The 23813-nt window shown below is 42.1% G+C and overlaps 1 protein-coding gene across 1 annotated transcript; it reads right to left on the bottom strand.

Annotated features, from left to right (window-relative positions):
* Positions 1-4404: 4404 nt before the first annotated feature.
* Positions 4405-6410, bottom strand: tpbgl (trophoblast glycoprotein like). Its single transcript, XM_082158331.1, has one exon. The coding sequence runs from the start codon at positions 6252-6254 to the stop codon at positions 5217-5219; it is 1038 nt and encodes a 345-aa protein (XP_082014457.1). The 5' UTR covers positions 6255-6410; the 3' UTR covers positions 4405-5216.
* Between the last annotated feature and the right edge of the window lie 17403 nt (positions 6411-23813).

Genomic DNA, 23813 nt, shown 5'->3' with positions numbered 1-23813 from the left:
AGATTTATGTGGGTCGCCGTGAGAACGGCGTTTGTGTGCAGGCGAGCGAGTTGAGGAACTGACTCGTTGGCTGCTAAATACACTCTTCGAATCGCCTCTGTTGAGGGAACTGAGAGAGCGGGTCGTGCCAATTTCGATGGCGGTCGGGCCGCAGCGGGACTTAACCATCGGCGCCTTCCTAGGGGGGCTAGGAAGACTTAGAAGGCTCAAAGTTCGGCGCGAGCTTGGGCCTGGGTCCCCGGGCGGGAGGCGGCCTGTGGCGGCTCGTGGAGCGCGAGCGCTGACGCTCCGCTAAGCCCTTCACCGAGGGACCGAAGAGACCAGTCGGTGACACGGGAGCGTCCAGAAAGGTGGCGCGGTCAGAGTCTGACATATCAGACAGCGTAAGGCACAGGTGACGCTCCGTGACGGTGAGGGAGGCCATGTTGCGTCCAATGGCCTGGGCTGCGGTTTTAGTAGCTCTGAGAGCCAAATCCGTCGAGCTCCTCAAGTCCTAGCACGCTCCGTAGTCGGGCCAGCCTCATCCAGGGAGCGGAGAAGGTTGGCCTGATGCATCTGGAGGACCGCCATGGTGTGTAACGCGGATACAGCTTGACCGGCGGAAGCGTACTCGCGGCCGATCAACACTGAAGTGGTCCGGCAGGCTTTGGTGGGTAGAGTCGACTTGAACGCCATCCCGCAGAGGGCGGACACAAATACGTTTAATTATTTATTTTGAGCATTAGGTTTTACATAGTTTTACAAATTTAGAATAAAGCCAGAAAATCTCTTTGCAAATGCTATGATAGAACATCACTGAGATTAAAATCTCATTTACAGGAGTGTCCTGGCCAAGATAGGGATATTATATGAATATCCCTTCATATAAAACAGAGACACAATGACAATAGTATTTTGTGTACTTGTTTTCTGCTGCGTGTAACTGCGGGACCAAAAAATGATAATTAAATAAAATATCAATTCAAATGGCATTACAGATAAACACAAAAGCATAAAAATAAATTGTGTCTGCATGTGCTTTGTGATATTGAGCATCTGAATCTTATCACAGCTTTTACTTCAGAGAGTTTACTGTGACTAACACACACACACACACACACACACACACACACACACACACATACACACACACACACACACACACAACCTAATAACTCACAACCTAATGTCTTTAAATAAAGACAACATTGACAAAGTGACTCATTAGTCTGTCTTAAAGCAATTCTGAGACAGAAACAAATCATTTCTAGTCTGTGTGAATGATTTCTGCCCTAATTAGCCCCAAGCTGCTCTCATCTCATGAGGGTAAGAGGAAATTACTCTCAAAACTTAAATGAAAAAAGGTCACTGAGGTCGCCCTAAATTTGTTATTTATTTGTTCATTAACAATTATCAACAGAGATTAGCTTACTATAACGATTATTGAAATATTGAGAGTTGGCTGAAGTGATGTATGACGAGATAAAATTCAGATGTGAATATTAATGATGAATACATCATCTTCCGTCACCTGGATTTTAGAAGCTTCAGGTAGACAGCAAACTGACAAGAGCCTGTCAAAACCTTCAAATGTATTTTGTTTGAAAGCTGCTTTTGCCTCATGATTGCTGATGAAATTAAAAAAAAATGTCAATTGGCATCCATTATGAAAGACAAACTCTTATATTTCATAATTTTCTGTGGGTTGTGTAATGAGCCACCACAGTTTTCCAAGAGTCCCTTTCCTCAAACCAGTCAACACATTAAGGATTTTAAGGAGTCTCAATTAGAGCATTGGAGCAACAACCCTTTTTAAATAATGTGTCCATGACAGTATCTTGACAATTCCAAATCCATACACACCCCAATAATTAGTAAGTACCTGTTATGTATTTTACATACTCAAGGTGAAGAATAAGACGACACAGACACGAGAACCTAACAGAGATCATGCTAATAATTTAATTTTATATGACAAGTTTCTTTGGAGAAGTAATAGATGGAAAAATCACAAAAAATTGCTATAATAGTTTTTCAAGAGTCCCTGAATGTTAAGTCATTAGTTACTAAAAATAGGTAGTTGCTTGGCCGGCACTATGCTAAGGTGTTCCTTGTGCAAAAAGATAGTATAGAATGGTAATGGGTTGTCCTAGCACTATAAAGAGTTAGATGAGTTGGCACAAAACCAGAGCAGCACAAAACGGCTGGCCATTATAAGAGAAAATAGCCTATTCAAAGGGTTTTATTCTTTATCTCTTGCTCTTTTTCTTTTTTTGCTGTGGTCGGCATAAATATTTGACTGTTTCCTCAATTTTAGAAAGTCAATGAATTGGACAAAGTCATTTTGAATTTCACTCAGGCTTACAGGGGGAATGGACTCTGAGTCAGAGGCCTAATTCTTTACACACAGAGTGTGACTAACTCAAAGATGCTGAGAGACTGGGGTCTGGAGTAGGTCATGTGAGATTAATAAATGTATGTGTGAAATTAAATCAGGGTGGGAAAGAAGATTCACCTTCTGAATATAACAGATGAGTGATGCTGAGGCAGAATCTTTTTTTATTGCCATCAGCACATATTAACACCTGCAGCTTTCTTAGCCAGAATCAGCACCACTAGTTTTGCAATATTGTGAGAATCCTCAAAACCCTATTTTGAGAACATTTTTATGAAAATAATGAAATACGGTATGAATCCCTAAAGGGACAGTAACATAAAAATATATATTTTTTTAAATTATAAAGAAATTACTATTTCCTCAAAATATTAGGGCTCAAATAATATGATTTAATGTTCTTCTTAAAATATTGCTCTTATTTTCAAATTGCAGGAGCAATTTGAAAGAAATAATTGGCTCAAAATAAATTGACCATTTACCATTTCCATTTACTCACCCTTACTTTCTTCCAAACTATATGACATTTTATCTGTGAAACCCAAGGATGAGAAGATGGTGATTGTAACTGTGAAACTCGCATAAAGGTACCATAAAAGTAGTCCATACATCCTGTCTAGTGGAATGTGACTCCCTCTCTCCCTCGTGTGATCCAGTCATGTGATCTCTGTTTCCCACCTGTGTGAAATGGCTTCTCAAACAAGAATAAATGTCGGGCGGAACTTTATTTTGTCCATCGGGAATTGATCTGATGGTTGTGGTTTGCTCTTGCTGTGATGTCATGTGAGTGACAGGTTGTCCCGCCCTTGCACCAATTAACTCGTCATCAGAGAAGAGATGTCACTGCAAGAGGGAGGGGAAGTTATTTTAATTAAAGATTACAAGGGCACATGAATAAAAAAATAAAAAAATATGCATGGATAAATCGTTTATATTAAATATTGCAATAATAAAAAAGATTTAAAAAATTTTTTTAAAAAAGAAGAAGAATTGTCCATTTTGATATCATGGTGATTTTAAGTTGTATTGACTCAAAATTGTCTCCTTTCCATTCGGGTTTGTTGCGTACACAAAAACGTTTGTTCATTACATGAGCACGACTTAGGAAAAGAAGAAACTGCACAAACCTCATTGGTTCACGCATCCATCGTGATATTCTAATTCAAATTGAATTTTAGGAGTGAACAATAATTAATAACTAGAAAAAAAGTCTCCCACACGCTGAAAACGAATGCTTAAAATTACTCTACCCAACCTCTCTAATATCTGGATTCCACAGGATACAGAAACCAGCAATGCAGTGAACATTAATAACAAACTTTATATTAAAAAAATTATTCAGGCTAACTGGAGGGAAATGGTTTTGCACAGGACATTCATTTTCTGTTCAGTACCCACAGGATTTGTATCAGGGGTTGTGCTGGTGTGCAACTGACCTTGTGTTTAAAATCAAACACCCAATCATAAGGAACCTAGTAATTAAACCTGGGCAAATGAAGCAGCTCAGGGGCGAGACCCAGGATTTATAGGACATCCGCCTCTTATAGTTATGACCCTGATGAGATTAATCCCAGCTATAATTATGTCACAGATTTGTCTTCAGCCAATGCCTCTGTTCTTTTATTAGCAGCAAATTGTCTCCAACTAACATCAGTATTAGGGAGATATAGCCTCATAGTAGGTTATTTAAAGAGAGAAATTGAGATACACACACAAAAGTGTGCATACATACATTGTATTGCATTTAAAAGTATTTAATGATATTCCACTTATAAGAAACTGCCATTCGCTTCACTGCAATCAAATGATGCCTTAAAAATGTTTGCATCTGGAATAATGGATTTTCTCTAAACCCGGATTAGTTGACATTATTTGATATTCTCAATGATGAAAATCCAGAATGTTTGTTGTAAAAACAAAATGAAGCATGAAGGAACGCATGAGACACGAGACCCATACTTTTTTTTTTTTAAACGCACACACACACAAAGAGCATTCATTGAGAATATCTTGAGCTTTATTGAGGATACAAGTAAAATGGTATTATGTCACTGCTCTATATTGTAATTTCATCAGAAGGTTATCCAGGCTGCATCACAGTAATTTAAAATATGATTGATATAAATATGATAAATATTTAAAATATTAGAATTGTACATCTTTTGCACAGTCAAATCTCCATACACATAAACAAAATCAATGGTCTAGATTAAACATTGCCAAGAAAAAAAAAGGACTCATGTCATTGTGTCTCACTCTACACCAAGAGTGTCTGAAATTGGCACTGTATACAAGGTTATGTGGGGTAAAAAAACAAATAAATAAAAAATATGAAAAATTCAAGCAGTTCTCCAGGAAGTGCATATACTGTTTGTGCATATTCACACTAATGTACTTAAACATTCTCATACTATGTCACAAAAGCTAAATGTATTTACAGTTAAACCACCTGCATTCCATACCTATTCCTATTTCCTAATGAAACAAATTTCTCACTAAGGATCTTTAAAAATTCTCATTCCAACAACATTTTATTGGACAAAAAATTGGACACGCCCATGAGTCCATGATGAGTTATTGAAATTCCAGGTCCATTATCCTAAACATGCTGTGTCTGATTTCGAACGCAGGGAGGGTTACGCCCTCCGGAGGGTGCAACATTTGAAACGAGACAGCAATAAAGTTCATTTTAAAAGTGTATATCTTCTGAAAGTTAATTTGGTCAACTTATAACAGTAGCTACACTTGTCTCGAAGCTAACAGACAAAAGCCACAAAACTCCAGTTTCACTGCCATAGTGTCTCAGCAAAGAGTTCAAGGAAATGGTGTCACGAGGTTCCGCTTAAACGGCAACGTTTGCTAGTCTGGGATCGGAGTCCTGTTCATATCTGTAATGATACACCTCCATTTGATCCCGGCAGGCCTCTCTGATGTTATTGAGCCACCTCTTAATGCCTCGTCTGTTCAAGTACAACACCATAAGGAACACAACTCCGATGAGGGCTAGCACAATGCCGAGAAGCACATAAGAACCCAAGTCTTGGGGTTTGCATACGTTCACCAGGGGTTTATCCTTCTTCTCTTCAGGTTGAGCACATTTCAGAGTTTCCAAGTCTACGCATTGGCGGCTATTCTTAAGCCAATCATAAAACTCCTTCAGTTTGTCACATTTGCACTCGAACGGGTTCTGTGATAAGTTAACACTTATTTCCTTGAATTTATTAAATTTTTGTAAATCACGTTTCTCCAAGGTGGCGATGGAATTATTTGTCAGTATTAATGTGGTTAAATTGAGGTTATCAAACCCATTAAGAGGAATTGTTTTCAAATGGTTTCCAGACAGGTCCAGTGTCTGAAGATTACACAAACTGTCCGTGGAGAGTGCGCTTGGTAATTGGCTCGCGCCCGAAGCCATTAAGGTGTTACTGAGGTAAAGATTACGCAGCTGTCCCAATCCACAAAAAGCATCAGGAGTCACAACCATTAAACGGTTGTAACTCAATTCTAAGGAAAGAAGTCGGGGGAGTCCACAAAACGCACAACTTTTGATCTCCCGTATGTTGTTGTCCTCCAGTGACAGCTCGAGCAACTCCATATCTGTCCCGTTGGCTGAAAAAGCTCTCTCGGTTAAAACGGAGATATTGTTTCTGTTCAGAGTTAAGGTTTGGGTCCTTCTCGGCACTTCGAGAGGTAGTTTGATCTGTTCCGTGTCCACACAGATCACGGTTCTGTCATTACATTTGCAGGTATCTGGACATTCATAAGCGTCAGCAGACAAAACAAACAAACACATCAGCCCTAAGGTAAAATGACATCGCTTTGATATAAGTTGTTTTCGGTTGATTTCCATTTTAATCTTAAACGAATAACAGTCTGTCATTCCAAAACGGACAGGTTTAATAGCCGCATAAATTCTCTTCGTAGTTCGGATTCACTTCGCTCCGGGAAACCGTTTCAGCCATCGAGGAAAGCAGTCCGCGAGGCCAGAGAGTGAGTGTTCAGCCCGGCAGCATTTTCTCTTCGTGCAGCTCCCCTGACGACGCCTACACTTACACTACTAATGCGATCAAGTGCTGTCTAGCAGCATCCCTGAGGTGAGCAAAACCTCGCCCACTTCCCTCAGAGAGAGACATACACAGAGCTGTGTAGTTTTTCAGTTAAGACAGAGTGGACACTGAATGAACCTAATGTGAAAACAGTGTCCACACGCATTTTGGAAAGTCTTGCATGGTCTATGGGGATGTAAAAATAAAGAAATAGTAGGCTACTCGTCTAAATTTTCTATAAAAAATAAATAAATAATATATATATATATATATATATATATATTGGGAGGTATCCACATCTGTACATTAGTATTGAAAAGTCAGTGTTTTTAGCTTTAGAACTAAAACTTGTAAAAACTACTATGTGCTAAAAGTGTTTGAGTAGCCTATGTAGAAAGGCTGGTATACCCGTTTTTGGGACTGCTATTTTCTATGTACTGATATGTGATACCAACTCTAATAGACACATTTTTGTGGGGATGGATAGAATAAGAAAACAACTATAGTAATGACAATAATACATTTAATTTAATAAAGTAAAAAATATATCTCACACTCAAAGTGCTACAATACAATATAAAAGTATCTAAAAAAGCCTATAAAAACCTTTATTTATATAGCACTTTATACAATACTGATTGTTTCAAAGCAGCTTTACAGTGATAAACAGGATTCAATGATGCGAACAGAGTTCATTTCGGCTGTACGGCAGCTCTAAAAGAAAATAGTGTCATTGTTCAGCAGAATTGATTCATTTCCGTTGTAAAGATCATCAGTTATTAAATTTGTTAATTTCCTCTATAAAGCAATTCTGCAGAAAACCGTGATGTCATCACCCAACTTAGTAAACATTATAAACAAATAAAAAAAAGATGACTTTTTAATAATTTCTTCAAACAACTTAAGGTTATTTAAATCTGATTATGTTTGCTTCAACTTTCTATGTAGATGTCTGGGACGGATAGGATCCAGACATATCTATTCATGAAGCACTGTTGACTTTGAGCACATTCTACCCACAGGCCTTGCATAACAAGAATTATTCCACCTAGAAAGACAATTCAGAGGACATAACATCTGAAATAACAAACTGAAAAATTAATGAATGTACAAAACAAAAATCCAAGCTTCACATTTCTGCTTTTAAACCCTCTGGCTGTCTTGCCTGCCTGTTGTTCACAGCCAACAACAATAAAGTTGCTGCAGGATTGAAAATCTTTTTTTTTTTTTTATGCTTAACATACTGTGACCACTCCTTTAGACTATTAATTCATGAATACAGTTTTACTAATCCCTATGCATTGATGCCTTAACCCTGCTCACAGTTTACTTGCATGCTCATGGACTGCTAACCTGTGTGCACATCTTACTAATCCGAAATAACTAATGTGCTAAGTAACATTGACGTTTATAATTGGGATGTAGATTTTTTTTTTTTTATTATTATTTTTTTTACATAAACCAATTAATTGAGTTTGATAACATAGGATTAGTGGGAAAAACAATTGTCTCACAATGAAATATTTAACACACGAGCACAATGCCAATTTTTTTTAGCCTTGTACAGCCGAAGGATAACTCGGCATGTGCGCTCTGTAATGCCATCTTTGATTTGCTGTATCTGTTCACAGTGTGGCCCCTGCAATCCAATCTACAGTATATTGTGAACTCCAGCTGTCTACAGGGTCTAACGTTACTCCATCCTTATCTGTCTATGGGGTACAATCTGTTGGCAGGTAAAGCCTTTTTCAACCCCTTGCAAATTTTGCTGACTGTCTTAAAATTGGTCCATGAACAGTATTTTTGGAGAACAATTTCAACCACAGTGGGTCATTGTTTAATAGTGATGAGGAAATATCCATCATGTTTGCAATGACACGGTAAAATAGCTTTACTGGCACAATCATACAGACAAATAGAGACAAGTAATAGGCTCTATAAACACTCAGGTGTTAAGGGACATAAAAGAAGGATTCATTTTGTGGACAAAGCTGAAGCTGCTGGCTCCTGCAGAAGGGATGTGGTCACAGAAAAGTCCCTTTTCCACCAAAGGTTACTCGAGTTCAGACGGGAGCACTCAGCATTTAGTCATTTTCTCCAGTCAAGTGGAGCATGTAGCTTTTAACGCTTGGAGATAATTCAATTTTGCGGTATTTCATTACGGTAACCCATCCTCCACCCTTTAGCCACATGAAATGTATTACTGATCACTATACTTTAAATTCTAAACTTCTGCTTTCCACCTTAACTCAGCATTACATCAACTAGACTGAGAAGCAGCGATCGTAATTATCAAAAATGCATGCATCAGAAGGGCTATAGTCTAAGTGATAGCTGTTATCAAGTGATGCGCCATGATTATTTTATTCAGTGGGTACCTGACAAAGTGGCCTATTTGTGTTTGTCGACCTATGATAAGCCGGTTTGAGGTGTACAACAGATATGAGCTATCATGTTCCAAATGGGCATCTTGGCCGGGTACATTACTTTATCCTGAGGCTGTCTGTCTGGAGTATCACAGTTGGCAAAGTGTCACCATGTCTGTCATGCTGTAGCCAGAAAGTAAGAGAGATGCTTTTTAGCAGTGCATAAATGTGATAGGACACCAAATATTGTCAGGGAATTACTCACTAGTAATGGAAATAAAGAATTGTGTAAATCCTTTATTTAGGTCCATTAAGCTTTTGCATAGACAATATACAATTTGCCCCTCCAAAACAAAACAAAAATATTCTATATACACTATACTGGTCAAAAGTATAAGAATTAAGAATTAAGAATGATTAAGATTTTGTAATGTTTTTGAAAGAAGACTAATGCTTATCAAGGCAGCATTTATTTGACCAAAATACATAAATATTGTGAAATATAACAATCTGAAAGAACATGTTTTCTATTTGAATATATTTTAAAATGTAATTTATTCCTGTGATGGCAAAGCTGAGTTTTCAGCAGCCATTACTCCAGTCTTCAGTGTCATGTGATCCATTAGATATTTCTATCAATGCTGGAAACATTTTTTTTTTGCTTAATATTTTTGTGGAAAGAATGATACACTACCATTCAAAAGTTAAAAAAAATTATGCTTTTATTCAGCAAGGACGCATTAAATTGATCAAAAGTGACAGTAAAGACATTTTATAATGTTACAAAAGATTTCTATTTCAAATAAATTTTGTTATTTAGAACAAAGAATCCTGAATCAAGAATCATTCATAGAATCCTGAAAAAAATTCACTAAATCACCATTAGAATGATTTCTGAAAGACACTTTCACTCTGAAGACTGGAGTAATGATGCTGCAAATTCAGCTTTGTCATCATAAGAATAAATTAGTTTTAAAAATATATTACAATAGTAAACATATTTTTTTTATTTAATATTTCACAATAGTAATGTTTTTTTTTTTACTGTGTCTTTGATCAAATAAATGCAGTTTGGTGAGCATAAGAGATTTTCAAAAACATAAAAAAAAATCCTAATTATTCCAATCATTTTACCGGTAGCACACATTTCTCATTAATGTAATGCAAAAAAAACAACAACAAAAAACTCATTTGTGCCCCAAACTTGTGTTTTTAGATTGACATGTTTTTTACATGCACAGTAGATCTGTGTAATTGTTTGTGTGTGTGAGTTTGCATTGTTTGTTAAGTGCATCAATTATGCGTTTGTTCTATGCCTGTCACTTTAAAGTGTGTGTATTGGCAGCATGTGAATGGCTTTCTGCCTGATGGATCAGTAGTAACTGTGCCCTCTGTCTGGGTCCTCTAATAGCTCATTCTCTATTCTGCTCACTTCAGATCAACCCGATCTCTTAACAAACGTTCGGCATTAACCCTAACCGCATTTCCGCAAATGTCCAACATCCACCCCAGAGTGACTGTTAATTGTCAGAGAAGAGAACTCAATCAAACCAGTGCATACTCAAGTCACTCATGCAACACAGAACAATCAAAACCAGACCGTTGAATTACTAATGTGTATACAGCTCAAATTAAGAAAATGATTATAGCGATAATGATATTTTAATCTTATATATCATCATAGTATTTCTCTTAATTTAAAATTAAAAGTCGGCATGAAAGTTGTGATAAGCTTTTCTTCCCTGTTGTGATGTATGTCCAAGTGAAACGGTTTCTTGAACAAGAAAAAATGTAGTGGGGGGTTGATTTTGTCCATCGGGAATTGATTGGATGTTTGTGGTTTACTATTGGTCGATCTTATGTGAGTGACAGGTTGTCAGAGAAAAGAAAAGATGATGTTGCAAGAGGGAGGGGAAGTTATTTTGATCAAACATTGAGTACACATGAATTAAAAATAATAATAAAGATGTGCATGGATAAATCATGTATAATAAATACTGCAATATTTATGTTGGTGTAGATAAAATAATTATACTATTATATATTATTAATAAAATTATCTCACAATAATTTTTTTATCTAAAAATCAAAACATCCAGATGCATTACAGTAATGAGAGATTGAGAAATGTGCTTAATTGTCATTAAAATATATTTTCAGTGCAATGTGGCCCTAAAAATAGTCTTTATGCAAAATACAATTTCTTTTTTACTTTCAGGAGTGCAATATGTTGCTCAGTATATGACTTCTCAGTTTCATCTAACAATATATGCACTATTTATTTATTTACTAAAAAAATAAGATTCACCCTGTTCTGTTTTGCAGTTTTGAGAGATTTACTTAAAATTTGTATCAGTTAACATCACCTTTCAAAGACTTCTCAATAGTAAAGGGCTGCATTGTAATGGCAAAGCTTGCAGGTATACTGCTGCCTGTGTGTGTTTTGTTCCGTGTGCCGTGACCCAGACAGAAGTGTTGGTGGATGGTGGAGCCTGGAGGAGGTGATTGTGGTTGGGCTTCTCTTCTGCTGGCTCTGATAAGCATTAACAGAGGCTTTTATTTCTCATTAACTCAAGGTGCTTTCCTCACAGCTGAGCGGAGGATGAGGAAATTACACAGGGGCATCTGTGAGGACCTGTAAGACATCAAGCACCTGTGCTCAACCAGGATGTCTGCTATCAAGCTGTGTCTACACCAAACACAGATAAGAAACCTTGTGATTATAATATTACAGCTGTCTCATTAACCCACAGGCTTGACGTAAACAAGGGTGTCATACACTGCAGTTATTGCAGATGTGAGCATCTGACATCTCTGCCTTGTTCTGTCAGCAGAATTTTACTCATCACTTTGTGGTCTCTCACATCAAATGCCTTGATACATCAAACTAGGATGTATGTCATTGTCAACAAAAGACGTCTCACCTTATAAAGAGGTCCAAGCCTGACACGTTCATTCAGATTCAATATATACGCTTTTAAAACTACTTGCTATGAGACGCACATACATTCTGAACTCATGCAGACTGTTGGAAAACAATTTAGTTGCTTTGTAAAAAAGTTTTAGCATTTTATGTAAATGAGATGTGATTGTTGAGTAGCCTACCTTTAACTGTTTATTTCTCCTCTGGCAAACTGAGTCATGAAAAACCTTACCAAGTCAAGCATGCACTTTTCAGGCAAATGAAATTACAGAGATTTAGGACATAATGCAAGACGTTTGTGTGTTTCTTAAAGCAAAAGCAGTAATGGAAACACACACACACACACACACACACACACACACACACACACACACACAAACAAACAAAAACAGTGTGATGGGTCAATAGCAGAACACGAAAAAATACAAATGTTTTCTCCATAACCACTGAAATGTGATATTTTATGGAAATGATTTGTAGTATATATACGTTTTTTTAATCATTTATACAAATAAATTATCTATATTTATTACTTTATATTTCAGCAATATATGTTCATACCAGAATAAAATACCATTCCAAATACTATATTCAAAACTTATTTTTTGAGCTACTCCTGAACATTTAAGGACTGTCACTGTACCAAGAAGAACATATATTCTTTATATATTTATACTGTATTTTATTATGCTTTTCACACACGTAAACATATAAATAAATCAAATATATTCATATCCTTTTCATTACTATGAGCATTACTATGACAGGTTTTTGTGAGGATATAGATAAGCCCGATAAGTTTCCAGCTTATTTTTTAAGACTTGTCACAAATCTGTCAACCAGCTTCTATAAACATTTCTGGAGGCTTACAGAGGCCATGAAAAGTTTACATGCAGAAAGTATCAGCGATGAAAGTGACCTACAGAAGCAATGTGTCAGTGGAGATTAAAGCTCATGTGTTCACAATGTGCATTTGCTTCACATCAGGGGACCGCTTATGTCCCAAATGGCAAGGATTTGTGGGTAAATAGTGTTCATTCTGTCCCTCCCATCGCTCGAGTCCTTCAAAGCTGCCTCTAAGCAAAGGGTAAGGAGTTGAAGGACTGTGGTACACTATTCTTGCACACATGCAAGAGGTTTTTCATTCATCACGTACCACCACGTAAACTTAAATCAGCTGTCTGCGTGACAAACGGCTCTGCCCTGATAAAGCACCGACGCAGGTACACGTTCCTCATCAATCAAAAGGCAACACGGTCTTTTATATCACACCATTTATACATTTATATCTCACCCTCAGTGGGAAACGCGTCCTTTTGCTTCACCCTCAAGGTCATTGATTCTTATAGATCAGGCATCGCTATTAACAGAAGTGAGAATTAGACACGCAATCCTCCAAACTGCTTGTGGCGAGCAGGACGAGGCCGTGGGCCGTGATAGAACGGTGCAAGGCCAGTGGCATGATTGATAATGAGCAACACCTGCGCGACACACCGGTCTCGTATCTCTCACGGAGGAGCGGAAGCATAAAGGAGGAGCGACGACAGTGAAGATCGAGAGAGGACAGGCCTGGACTTGTGTTTGTTTTATTAATTAAATCGTGTTTTGAATGTTCGCCGGTTCCCGCCTCCTTCTTCCCACAACATCAAACTGCGTTACACTGCCTTTTTGCAGATGGATTTTATGAAGGGAAATCAATCATCGCTCCGATCAACTCATCGTTCATCCCCGTCCCGAAGACGGTCTAAAAACCCTCCTAATCACTTTCCAGGTCATAAAAATTCAAAAGGATTCCTTCTCAACTCCTCTTCTCCATCTGTCTAAAGCGAGGCGGATGCCCCTGAGGCTGTAATCAAGCCGTGTCTTTGATGAACACTGCAGGAGTGCAGAGAGACACACTACTTAAACACTACTCCTGAGCCATGTGAATTAATAATGGAGGTGGAATCCATCTTTGCTTGGTCACTCTGGATGTGTTATACCCGTCTATTGGCCGGAGAGTAACAGATACTTATAAAACGGTGTCATCTGTCAGAGAGGCATTAATTAGTCATCCACAGTTGTAACGGAGCGAGCCGCGGCCAGGCGGCAGCGTGAGCTGCACAAGGGCAGTGTGGCACGATATCATCTGGTTGCTTGTTCCAACATGGCCATCTTATAATGCATCTCATTCGACCTCTGACATAAATGGCTTCTAAATGAACATCAACACCTTTGGGACAACAGCATCAATTCCCCATGATACTACTTGGCAACACTCAGCTGATGAACAAGATATCAAAACTGTTCTGGATCTACTTCCCTATACTAAACTTAATCTAATCAAGTGGTTTTAACGCCATGATCTCATTTGCAGATTTTCTACACATGACGCACCTCTTGTAAATGTATTATTTTATTATTTAATATTTAATATATTTTTAATTCGTCACAATATTTTTAATCCTGCAAATTTCTGCCCCAAAATATGAAAAAGTATCAAATAAAATGGTAACATTCTTGTGCAACATGAACTAACACTGAGCTATATATATATATATGTGTATGTGTGTGTATATATATGTATATGTATTACAGCATCTATTAACCTTTTAGGTAATAAAACTGTGCATGCTCATTTTAGTTCACAGTGCGTTAACAGATACAACTTTTGATCTTAAATATATAGAGATTACAGTCAGTTATGTTTTAAGTGAACAGTTGAGAAAGAAAAAGCATGTGTAACAGTATAATGGATATGTGAGTCAGGTCTTAAAGTGACAGCAGCCTAACATACCTGCTAAAGAGCTAATATTAAAACTTTCTATATGGCAGTTTTTCCCCGTGGCATCGATGTCAAAATTGTGGCCAGTGAAAATGCTGCGTAGCTTTAGAAAACCATTTGCCATCTTGAAGCATTTCATCTTGGAAACATTGTAGGAAACGGCCCTAAAATAAAAAAGGTTGCCCTGTTTTTTCCCCCTGGAAGCTGAAGACAACAGCGGTGCTTGCTTTCTGCCTCTGGGAGTGACCTTGGAGGGGCTGATGTGTGGCCTGGGCAGTGTCTACACACAAATTCAATTATTTATGGTGTGGCTGCTGTGTAGAACTCAACTGTTTGCCGAGAAGAAATCCCCTCATCCATCTCGGAGAGCTCCAGGGACTATGACTGAATGAAAGGACAACTGTTCAACAGGAAAGAGATTAAGAGAAGCGAAGTTATTCACACCAACATTAATTGTGCACAAGGACACTGTTTAAAAAAACGATTATGGAATCAAATTAATGAAATTAGCCTGATTGCTTAAAGAAATAAAGTTATTTCAAAGACTGTTATAGCACTATTCTTTGTGTTTTATTACCTTGCCATTAAATTATAGAAAACGTACTCGGTTACTAACGTAACCTCGGTTCTCTCTAGAAGAGGGAACGAGTACTGCGTAAGATATCTTACGCTAGGGGAAAATCCTTTTCCGCGAGATATTGAAGCCAAAAATTATCCTTAATTTTGTAATAATGCAAAACGCGTTGCAGCAGCAATGCAGACATAGGCGAGACAGCTCGCGCGCCTATTGGCTGCTCTGCGGCAACTGCAGCAGCCTATCGAGCGAGGCCTGGCGTGACGTCAGACCCAATCAGGGCACTTCGCGCCCGCTGCGTCACGTCCCGCCGAAATGGGCGTGGTCTAGGCCTATAAATATCGCTCGCAGGCAGCTATTATCTGGTTTTTCATCATCGAAGCAACCAGAGCGTGTGCATGCACGGCAAGATACGCAGTACTCGTTCCCTCTTCTAGAGAGAACCGAGGTTACGTTAGTAACCGAGTACGTTCTCTTACGAGAGGTCTCTCGTACTGCGTAAGATATCTTACGCTAGGGGACCCAATGTAAAACGCCGTGCATGCTGAGATCTGACACCAAAGACCCAAGGGCGAAAGCCCGGGGTACATATAGTGCACAATCACTCAGTGAACTCACAGGGAGTCCGGGAAGAAGGAGGGGTGCAGCCTCACTTTTCCACATAAAGTAGCGTCGATGGGACGCGAATTTCATCATACAGACAGGGCGGGGTACGGCCTGAACTGATGGGGAAAAATGTGGGTCTTACACAGTTTGCCCAGCTTTATACTGTCGAACATTGAGCTGTGCTCAGCAAACGCAGCATTCTGAGCTGAACGCATCAGGTCAGATAATACTGGTAGTTTAGACCGACAGCAGCCTGGCCTGCAGGGCGGGAACCTCTAGGTTATAAAACCTTATAAATGTATACAAATATCTTGCAAGGCAATCCCACTTGACCAGGCCCACGAAGAGGCCATGCCTCTTGTGGAGTGCGCTCTGACACCCAAAGGGCACTGCATGCCCTTGGAGGCGTATGCCAGCGCTATAGCATCAACTATCCATCTGGATAGGCTCTGTTTCGACGCGGCTAGTCCCTTAGAACGTCCGCTAAACGAAACAAAGAGCTGTTCCGTCTGTCTGAAAACAGACGAGCGAGACACATAAGCTCGTAATGCCCTGACTGGGCAAAGGAGGCTCGCGTCTCTTTCCTCATCAGGGACCGGTAGGGCTGACAGAGAGATAATCTGTGCCCTAAACGGTGTGTTGAGGGATTTTGGAACATAACCGTGCTTAGGTTTGAGTATAACTTTTGAGTCATTGGGCCCAAACTCCATGCACGCCGCGCTCACAGAGAGCGCGTGCAGATCCCCTATGCGCTTCACTGAAGCGAGAGCCAGCAAAAACACAGTTTTGAAAGACAGGTGTTTCAAATCGATTGACTGTAAAGGCTCAAATGGCGCACCTTTCATGGCTTCCAGAACCGTAGAAAGGTCCCATACGGGGACTGAGGGAGGTCTGGGAGGATTCAGTCTCTTAGCCCCTCTAAGGAAGCGGATGACTAAATCGTTCCTTCCTATTGACTGACCAAGCGTTGTTTCTGAGAACGCTGCTATAGCTGCCACATAAACTTTGAGCGTGGAGGGGGCCCTGCCCCCATCCAACAGCTCTTGTAGGAAGGAAAGCACCTCCGTCACATCACAGTTTGTGGGTGACACACCACGGGCTGTGCACCAGCCCGAAAACACTGACCATTTCGAAGAATAGAGTCGTCTTGTAGACGGAGCTCTAGCCTGCGTGATCGTGTTTAATACTCCTTTAGGGAGTCCAACATGTACCCGTTGATGGCCCAGACATGAAGGGACCATAGTTCCGGGTGAGGATGCCAGATCGAGCCGCGGGCCTGTGAGAGGAGATCTCTCCTCACTGGTACTGGGGGCGTTAATGTCCAATTTTTAACTAGAATGATTAACAGGAAGTTTTTGGGGCTAGTTGTCACTTTGTAGCAGGTAATATTTACCAAGGTTGGTTTTTCCAGAACGGTGCTACCAGCAGTACTGAGCATCCTTCTTCCCTGATCCGTTCTATCACCTGAGGCAGGAGAGAGACGGGGGGAAAAGCATAGAGCGGGCGGCGGGGCCACACATGGGCCAGCGCGCTCCTGCTCTTGGAGAAAAATTCTTGACAGTGAGCGTTTTCTTGAGACGCAAACAGGTCCACTTCCGCTCTGCCGAATTTCTTCCACAGCAGTTGGACTGTCTGTGGGTGTAGAGACCATTCGCCTGCCGGAACATTGTTCCTGGACAGTCTGTCCGGTCCTAAATTCAAGATCCCTGGCACGTGCGCTGCTCTGAGCGAGCGCAGGTTGCACTGAGCCCATACCAGGAGGCGTTCTGCCAGCCTGTACAGTTTCTCGGATCTGATGCCGCCCTGGCGATTTATGTAGGACACCACAGACATGTTGTCCGAACGGACCAAGACGTGGTGACCTTTTATTTGGGGACAAAAACGCGTCAGCGCGTTGTCTACTGCCAGCATTTCGAGGCAGTTTATGTGCAGGAGCTTCTCCCGTTCTGACCACTGGCCGAAGAACGGTCTGCGCTCCCCATCCCGAGGTGGACGCGTCCGTGGACACCACTTTCACCCTCGAGGAAGTCCCCAGGCTTACACCTGATTGGTACCAGTCGTTCGCTTTCCAGGGTTTCAGAGCTGTAACGCATTTCTGATTGACCCTGAGGCGAAGCAAACCGGGTGCCCACGCTTCGCGTGGGACTCGCGCTTTCAGCCAAAACTGCAGCGGGCGCATGCGGAGCAGACCCAGCTGGAGCACTGACGATGCTGAGGCCATGAGACCTAGCATCTTCTGAAATTTCTTGAGCGGGACAGACGCGCCGCAGCGAAAAGAGTTCGCTGTGCGTCGAATGTCTACCGCGCGCTGTTGTGATAGTCGCGCTATCATGGATAGTGAGTCCAGTTCTGTGCCCAGGAAAGATATTTTCTGACTGGGTGACAGGGAGCTCTTTGCCCAATTGACACTCAGACCCAAATCCTCGAGGTGATCGAGTAAAATGGTCGTGTGTTCTATGAGCACTGCGCGAGATTGCGCTAGAATCAGCCAATCCTCCAAATAGTTCAGCACTCGCATGCCTCTCATTCTGAGGGGTGCGAGCGCCGCATCCATGCACTTCGTAAATGTACGGGGTGCTAGGGACAAACCGAACGGCAGGACTGTGTACTGATATGGCTGGCCCTCGAAGTCGAATCTCAAATATCGCCTGTGATGTGACGCTATCTGTATTTGAAAATACGCGTCTTTCAGATCTATTGACACAAACCAATCTCCTTGGCGAATCTGCACAAGGATTTGCCTGGTCGTGAGCATCCTGAACTGTCGCTTCACAAGCACTTTGTTCAGTTGCCTTAGATCTAGTATGGGTCTGAGACCCCCGTCTTTTTTCGGTACCAGGAAGTATCTGCTGTATAGCCCTCCCTCGCTCTGATCTTGAGAGAGAGGTTCTATGGCCCCTTTGCTCAATAGTTTCGTCACTTCGGCTCGAAGTAGATGTGCTACTTCTGTTTTTACCGTGGTCTCGACGCGCGCCACATAGCGGCGAGGGCGTCGGCGAAACTGCAGCGAATAGCCTCTTTCTATAATGTTCAGCACCCACTTCGAAACCCTGGGTAGCTTTGCCCATGCGTCTGCATGGATAGCTAGGGGTCGAATACGAAGCGCGCTCCGCTCGCTCAGCGATGGAGAAGCTTCGGTGTGCTGTAACACAAGCGTGTCGCTCGTGACATTTGAGGCATGGGGCGCGCTGATGACAGCGGGCAGATTGCCCGCGCTCGACTCCTCTGCGGTGGTTAACCGCGAGGGGGAGGGCTGGGCGGTTCCCGTGGGAACTGTCATGTCTATGTGTGGATGTGGGCGCGGGACAGCGGGCACATTTATCACACCGAAAGCATCGTTCGCTTGCGTGAAGCGAGTGCACGTTGGTTTCGTTTTTACAGAAACCGTGAGACATGCATAACGTGGTGTTAGTGGGCACTGGGTAGTGGGCACGTTCACCATGTTTGAAGCGCAACCGATCTGAGTCGGTTTTATGTGCGCGAGCCCTGTGTGACAGGCTGTGCTTATGTGTAGGGATGGGCACTGGGCAGTGGGCATTCTTACTACACATGAAACACCATCGGCCGTGGCCGGGACACCAGAAAATACACTCTTTTGGGGATTTATCTGGGTAGCCGTGAAAACGGCATTTGTGTGCAGGCAAGCGGGTGACAGAACCGACTTGTTGGCTGCAGAAAACACTGGAACAGTCACATTTTCTGGAACTGGACGAGCGAATAGCTTTGGTGTGAGTCCGGCCGCAGCGGGACTGGAACACCGTCGTTTTCCTAGCTGTGCTAGGACGACTTCGGGGCCTCGGGCTTCACCGTGATCCTAGGTCGCGAGCCGCGTCCTGCGGGGCGGCGACCGGATGAGCGGGAGCGCGGTCTCGCGCTTCTGGCCTGGCGGCGCTGTGAAGTGGAGGCAGTGGACGGTGGCTGTGGCTGTGAGCTCTGAGCAGACGGTTTCGCACGGCCTGCTGCAGAGCTGGAGCGCTTCGGGAGGAAGTGCTTCATAGCCTGAGACGCTTTCTGTACCTCTGCGAATCTCTCCGCGAAATCCTTGACGGAGGATCCAAAGAGGCCTGTGGCGGAAAGCGGGGCGTCGAGGAACGCGGTGCGTTCAGACTCGGCCATTTCCGAGAGCGTCAGCCAGAGATGTCTCTCAGACACGGTGAGAGAAGCCATAGTCCGTCCAATGGCTTGTGCTGCGGACTTAGTAGCACGAAGAGCGAGGTCCGTGGCACTCCTTAAGTCCGGCACGCAGATCGCGTCAGGTCCTTCCTCATCCAGCTTACGGAGGAGATCGGCCTGGAAGATCTGGAGCGTTGCCATGGTGTGCAACGCTGACGCAGCTTGCCCGGCGGCGGAGAAAGCGCGGTGGAGCAAGCTTGACGTCGTGCGGCAAGCTTTAGAGGGTAGGGCCGGCTTAGCGCGCCGTCCAGCGGAGGGCTGGCATAAGTGGGCCGCTATCGCCTCTTCAACCGGCGGCAGCGAGAGGTATCCTTTGTTCTTGGCATCGTCAACGGCGGAGAATGCCAAAGAAACAGCAGGACGCACTCTAGCAGAATAGGGGGCGCTCCAGGACTTGGCGACTTCTTCGAGTGACTCAGGAAGAAAGGGCGCCGGTCTGGACACAGGCGAAGCGCGCTCCCCAGGCAGGAAAAATCCATCCAGCCGGTTGTGAGCGGGCTGCTCAGGCGAAGACCACTCGAGGCCGAGGCTCGCCGCGGCCTGTGCGAGTACTCGCATGAGTTCCGTCTCAATGGAAGCTCTCTTGCCTGACGATGTGCGGGCAGGGGGTGCGGGGTCCTCAGAGCCCGCCCAATCCTCACTGCCTGACGCCAGGATAGAGCAGGAATCATCCTCTCCCAGCAGGGCTTCCTCATCCGCGATATCAACGGAAGCGGCGGCAGACGGCGGCCGCTGTCCGTCAGGAAGCGAAACAGAAGAAGCCGGGGAAGCAAGCGGGCGAACCGGCGAGCTTTGGCGGCTGAGGGAGGGTTCCGGGGCCCGCTGGGCACGGCGCTTTTTACGACGCGACGCCGCGGCGGGCGGGGGAGCAGTCTCGGTGAAGACGGCTAGGCGAGTCCTCAGAGTCGCCATTGCCATCAGCTCGCAGTGAGGGCATCCGCCGTCAGCGAGCGCGAGAGCTGCATGTTCCTCACCCAGGCAGGAAACGCAGATCACGTGGCGGTCCCCGTCGCTGAGTGTGGCTCTGCACGAGCCGCAGGAAGGCATCTTTAAAAAGACGCTAGCTCTTTTAGAAATGTGTGTCGCGGTAGCGACACACACACACAGAAATACAGTGTAATTAAAAGAGAAGGATATAAGCGCCGGAAAGCGCAGCAGGAAGGCAGGAAGGCGGCGCGGCCAGCGACTTCAGTGACTCGTCCCGCTGAAGGTGCTCTCTCTCGACGGCGCGGCTTCTAATCCAGCTCCAGCGATGCGTGTGCTTCGCTTGAAGGATGAAAAATCAGATAATAGCTGCCTGCGAGCGATATTTATAGGCCTAGACCACGCCCATTTCGGCGGGACGTGACGCAGCGGGCGCGAAGTGCCCTGATTGGGTCTGACGTCACGCCAGGCCTCGCTCGATAGGCTGCTGCAGTTGCCGCAGAGCAGCCAATAGGCGCGCGAGCTGTCTCGCCTATGTCTGCATTGCTGCTGCAACGCGTTTTGCATTATTACAAAATTAAGGATAATTTTTGGCTTCAATATCTCGCGGAAAAGGATTTTCCCCTAGCGTAAGATATCTTACGCAGTACGAGAGACCTCTCGTAAGAGAACTGATAAACGCTGCTTCATAAGTGTTTCTGATACGATAGCTGAGGGAGTGACAACAAAATTTGACATTCTCTCTTCTGACCATGTAATCAATCTCTCAGTATTATTCTCCCCTTTTGTTGTCATAGAAACACTATCATGGATTTTTTTTTTCTTTTGCTATTTTAGAAAATGGGAATGCAAAATGTAATGTATTATAAATAATTACATAAGTTTACCCAACTATGATGACTTCTCTGAGAACCCCAGAAATTAGAAAATGGTCCATTGTCACTGAAAGACTATATAGAACTTTATGGTGCCTGTGTTTCTGTTACAGGAGATCTTTCCCGTTGTCCGCACATGGTATTCCGAGCATTTGCTTTGTCCTTCCTACACTTCCAATTTTAGAAAACTGCAGCTGAAATTACATCACCTTTCAAATAAACTTGACTCAGTTTCCCCTCTCAAATTCTCTCTCTCATTCTTTTCTGCTGACCTGGTCTCTTGCCCAGGGAGATGGTTGAAATAGCTCAATGTTTTATATAGAGATGGAGAGCGCTGCATTTAATGTGGACAAATATGAGCAGCGACTCATCGTTGTTTTGTTTTTTTTGTTTTTTTTTAAGGAAGATAGATAGATAGATAGATAGATAGATAGATAGATAGATAGATAGACCTTATTAAACAATACGGAAACCTTATCAAATCTAAGCCAACATCCTCCCACTTTGCTGGTAAAAATGTAGCCTTATTAAAGTTTAATGGCCCAGAGACCCTTCAATTAGTGAGTTTGGCTCATACATTACAATAATGACTCTAATGAGGAGAGTAATGATGACTTTATTATGCACATGCGAGGAGATTAAAACTGCTTTATCAGCCACTATGTGTCACTGAGCCTGCTAAAATAAGATGAAAAATAAGGTCAAAGAAAGTGTAATGAACAATGTGTTAATATTTAGCACCTCTGCAGGTCATGATACCCTTTTACTGCTTTTTCTTTTAATAATTATACATTTATCTTGTAGGGTGGACATATTAATTTTTAATAATTATAATAAAATGTGTATTTCTGAAGGATCATGTGACACCGAAGACTGGGGTAATCAATTTCAAAATCTTTTTTTTTTTAGCAATATTATACAATGTTAATACTATATATATATATATATATATATATATATATATATATATATATATATATCTTTATACAGTATACATGTATACATACACACACACACATACAGTATATACATACACGCACAAACACACTATAATCCAAATTGTGGTCATGTAATCTCATTCCTTTCTATTTGCTCATTTATCAGCAAATATGAAACTTTCTTCCGCTCATTGTATGACCAAAGCATTGCAGGCCCGGATAGAGAAACCTCAGCTGATGCATTATGGTCATGGTTATTGATTGTATTATATACAGTCAGTCATTTGATATGTTAGTTCAGTTACAAAAATTGCAAAAATTGAACACTTGCTTAAAGGAACAGTCCAAAATAACAAGTTGTGTTATCATTTACACTCTATCGTATCAAACCTCTATGAATTTTTTCTCTTACATGGGATACAAAAGCTGATTTACCAGGGTTCTGTAAGTCATTTGCAAACTTAATAGTTGGATCCTGTTTTCCAGTCAGTTTTCCTATGAAAAATATGTTAGGGTGGCGATAGCTCTTTGGTTACCTCTCTCACTCTCACTGTCTGCCTGCAATGACCTTGGCTTATACATTTCTGTGTTTGATTGACAGTCTAGCGTTGTGCTTGGTGGGACAGCTCACTCATCGCCCCAGCAGTTTCGCAGACAGTTTGAGAACCTGACATCAGCAAAACACGCACTCTTACACACATATATCTGACAACTCTCTCACAGCTCTGCTGTGAGTCAAAACGAGAGGCTTCTCTCAGCCAGTGAGACTGGCTCTTTCATGAGTCAGTATATCATAAAACCTGCATGCAGACAGTTTACATAATCAGGTCTGGTTACCTGATGGAATTACGTGGTGGAAACCAGCTGTGGAAAATTGGCCAAATGATTCCACTGGCTGTGATGTGCTCGCGAACAGACCACACACACAGGATGCTCCAGTGATCTGTGATATGAGACGTGATAGATGGCTTTTCATTATCAACAGAAGCATCCATTTTTATTTAAAGAGCACATAAAAAAATTAAATAATGCAATTTGGCCATACAGTGGCTCCAAAAAGTATTTGAACCCTTAAGTCACACTTAAAATATTCGGATTTGAGTGCATTAGATAGTAAAATAGCAAACCAAGAGACATTTTAAAGAAGGTAAAGTATACTTTCTAGAATAAAGTTAACTTTTTTACCAAAATATTTCAAGTATTTTCATATAGTTAAAAAATTCTGAAAAAAAATAAAATCTGGACACTTT

The sequence above is a fragment of the Leuciscus leuciscus genome (assembly GCF_965113295.1).
Source record: "Leuciscus leuciscus genome assembly, chromosome: 24".
Taxonomy (NCBI): domain Eukaryota; kingdom Metazoa; phylum Chordata; class Actinopteri; order Cypriniformes; family Leuciscidae; genus Leuciscus; species Leuciscus leuciscus.
The sequence above is the reverse complement of the archived record's forward strand: the minus strand, read 5'-3'. Positions and strand labels throughout refer to the sequence as shown.

Excerpts from the sequence above, each read along its gene's own strand:
- tpbgl (XM_082158331.1), bottom strand. The coding sequence starts at position 6,254 with ATGACAGACTGTTATTCGTTTAAGATTAAAATGGAAATCAACCGAAAA.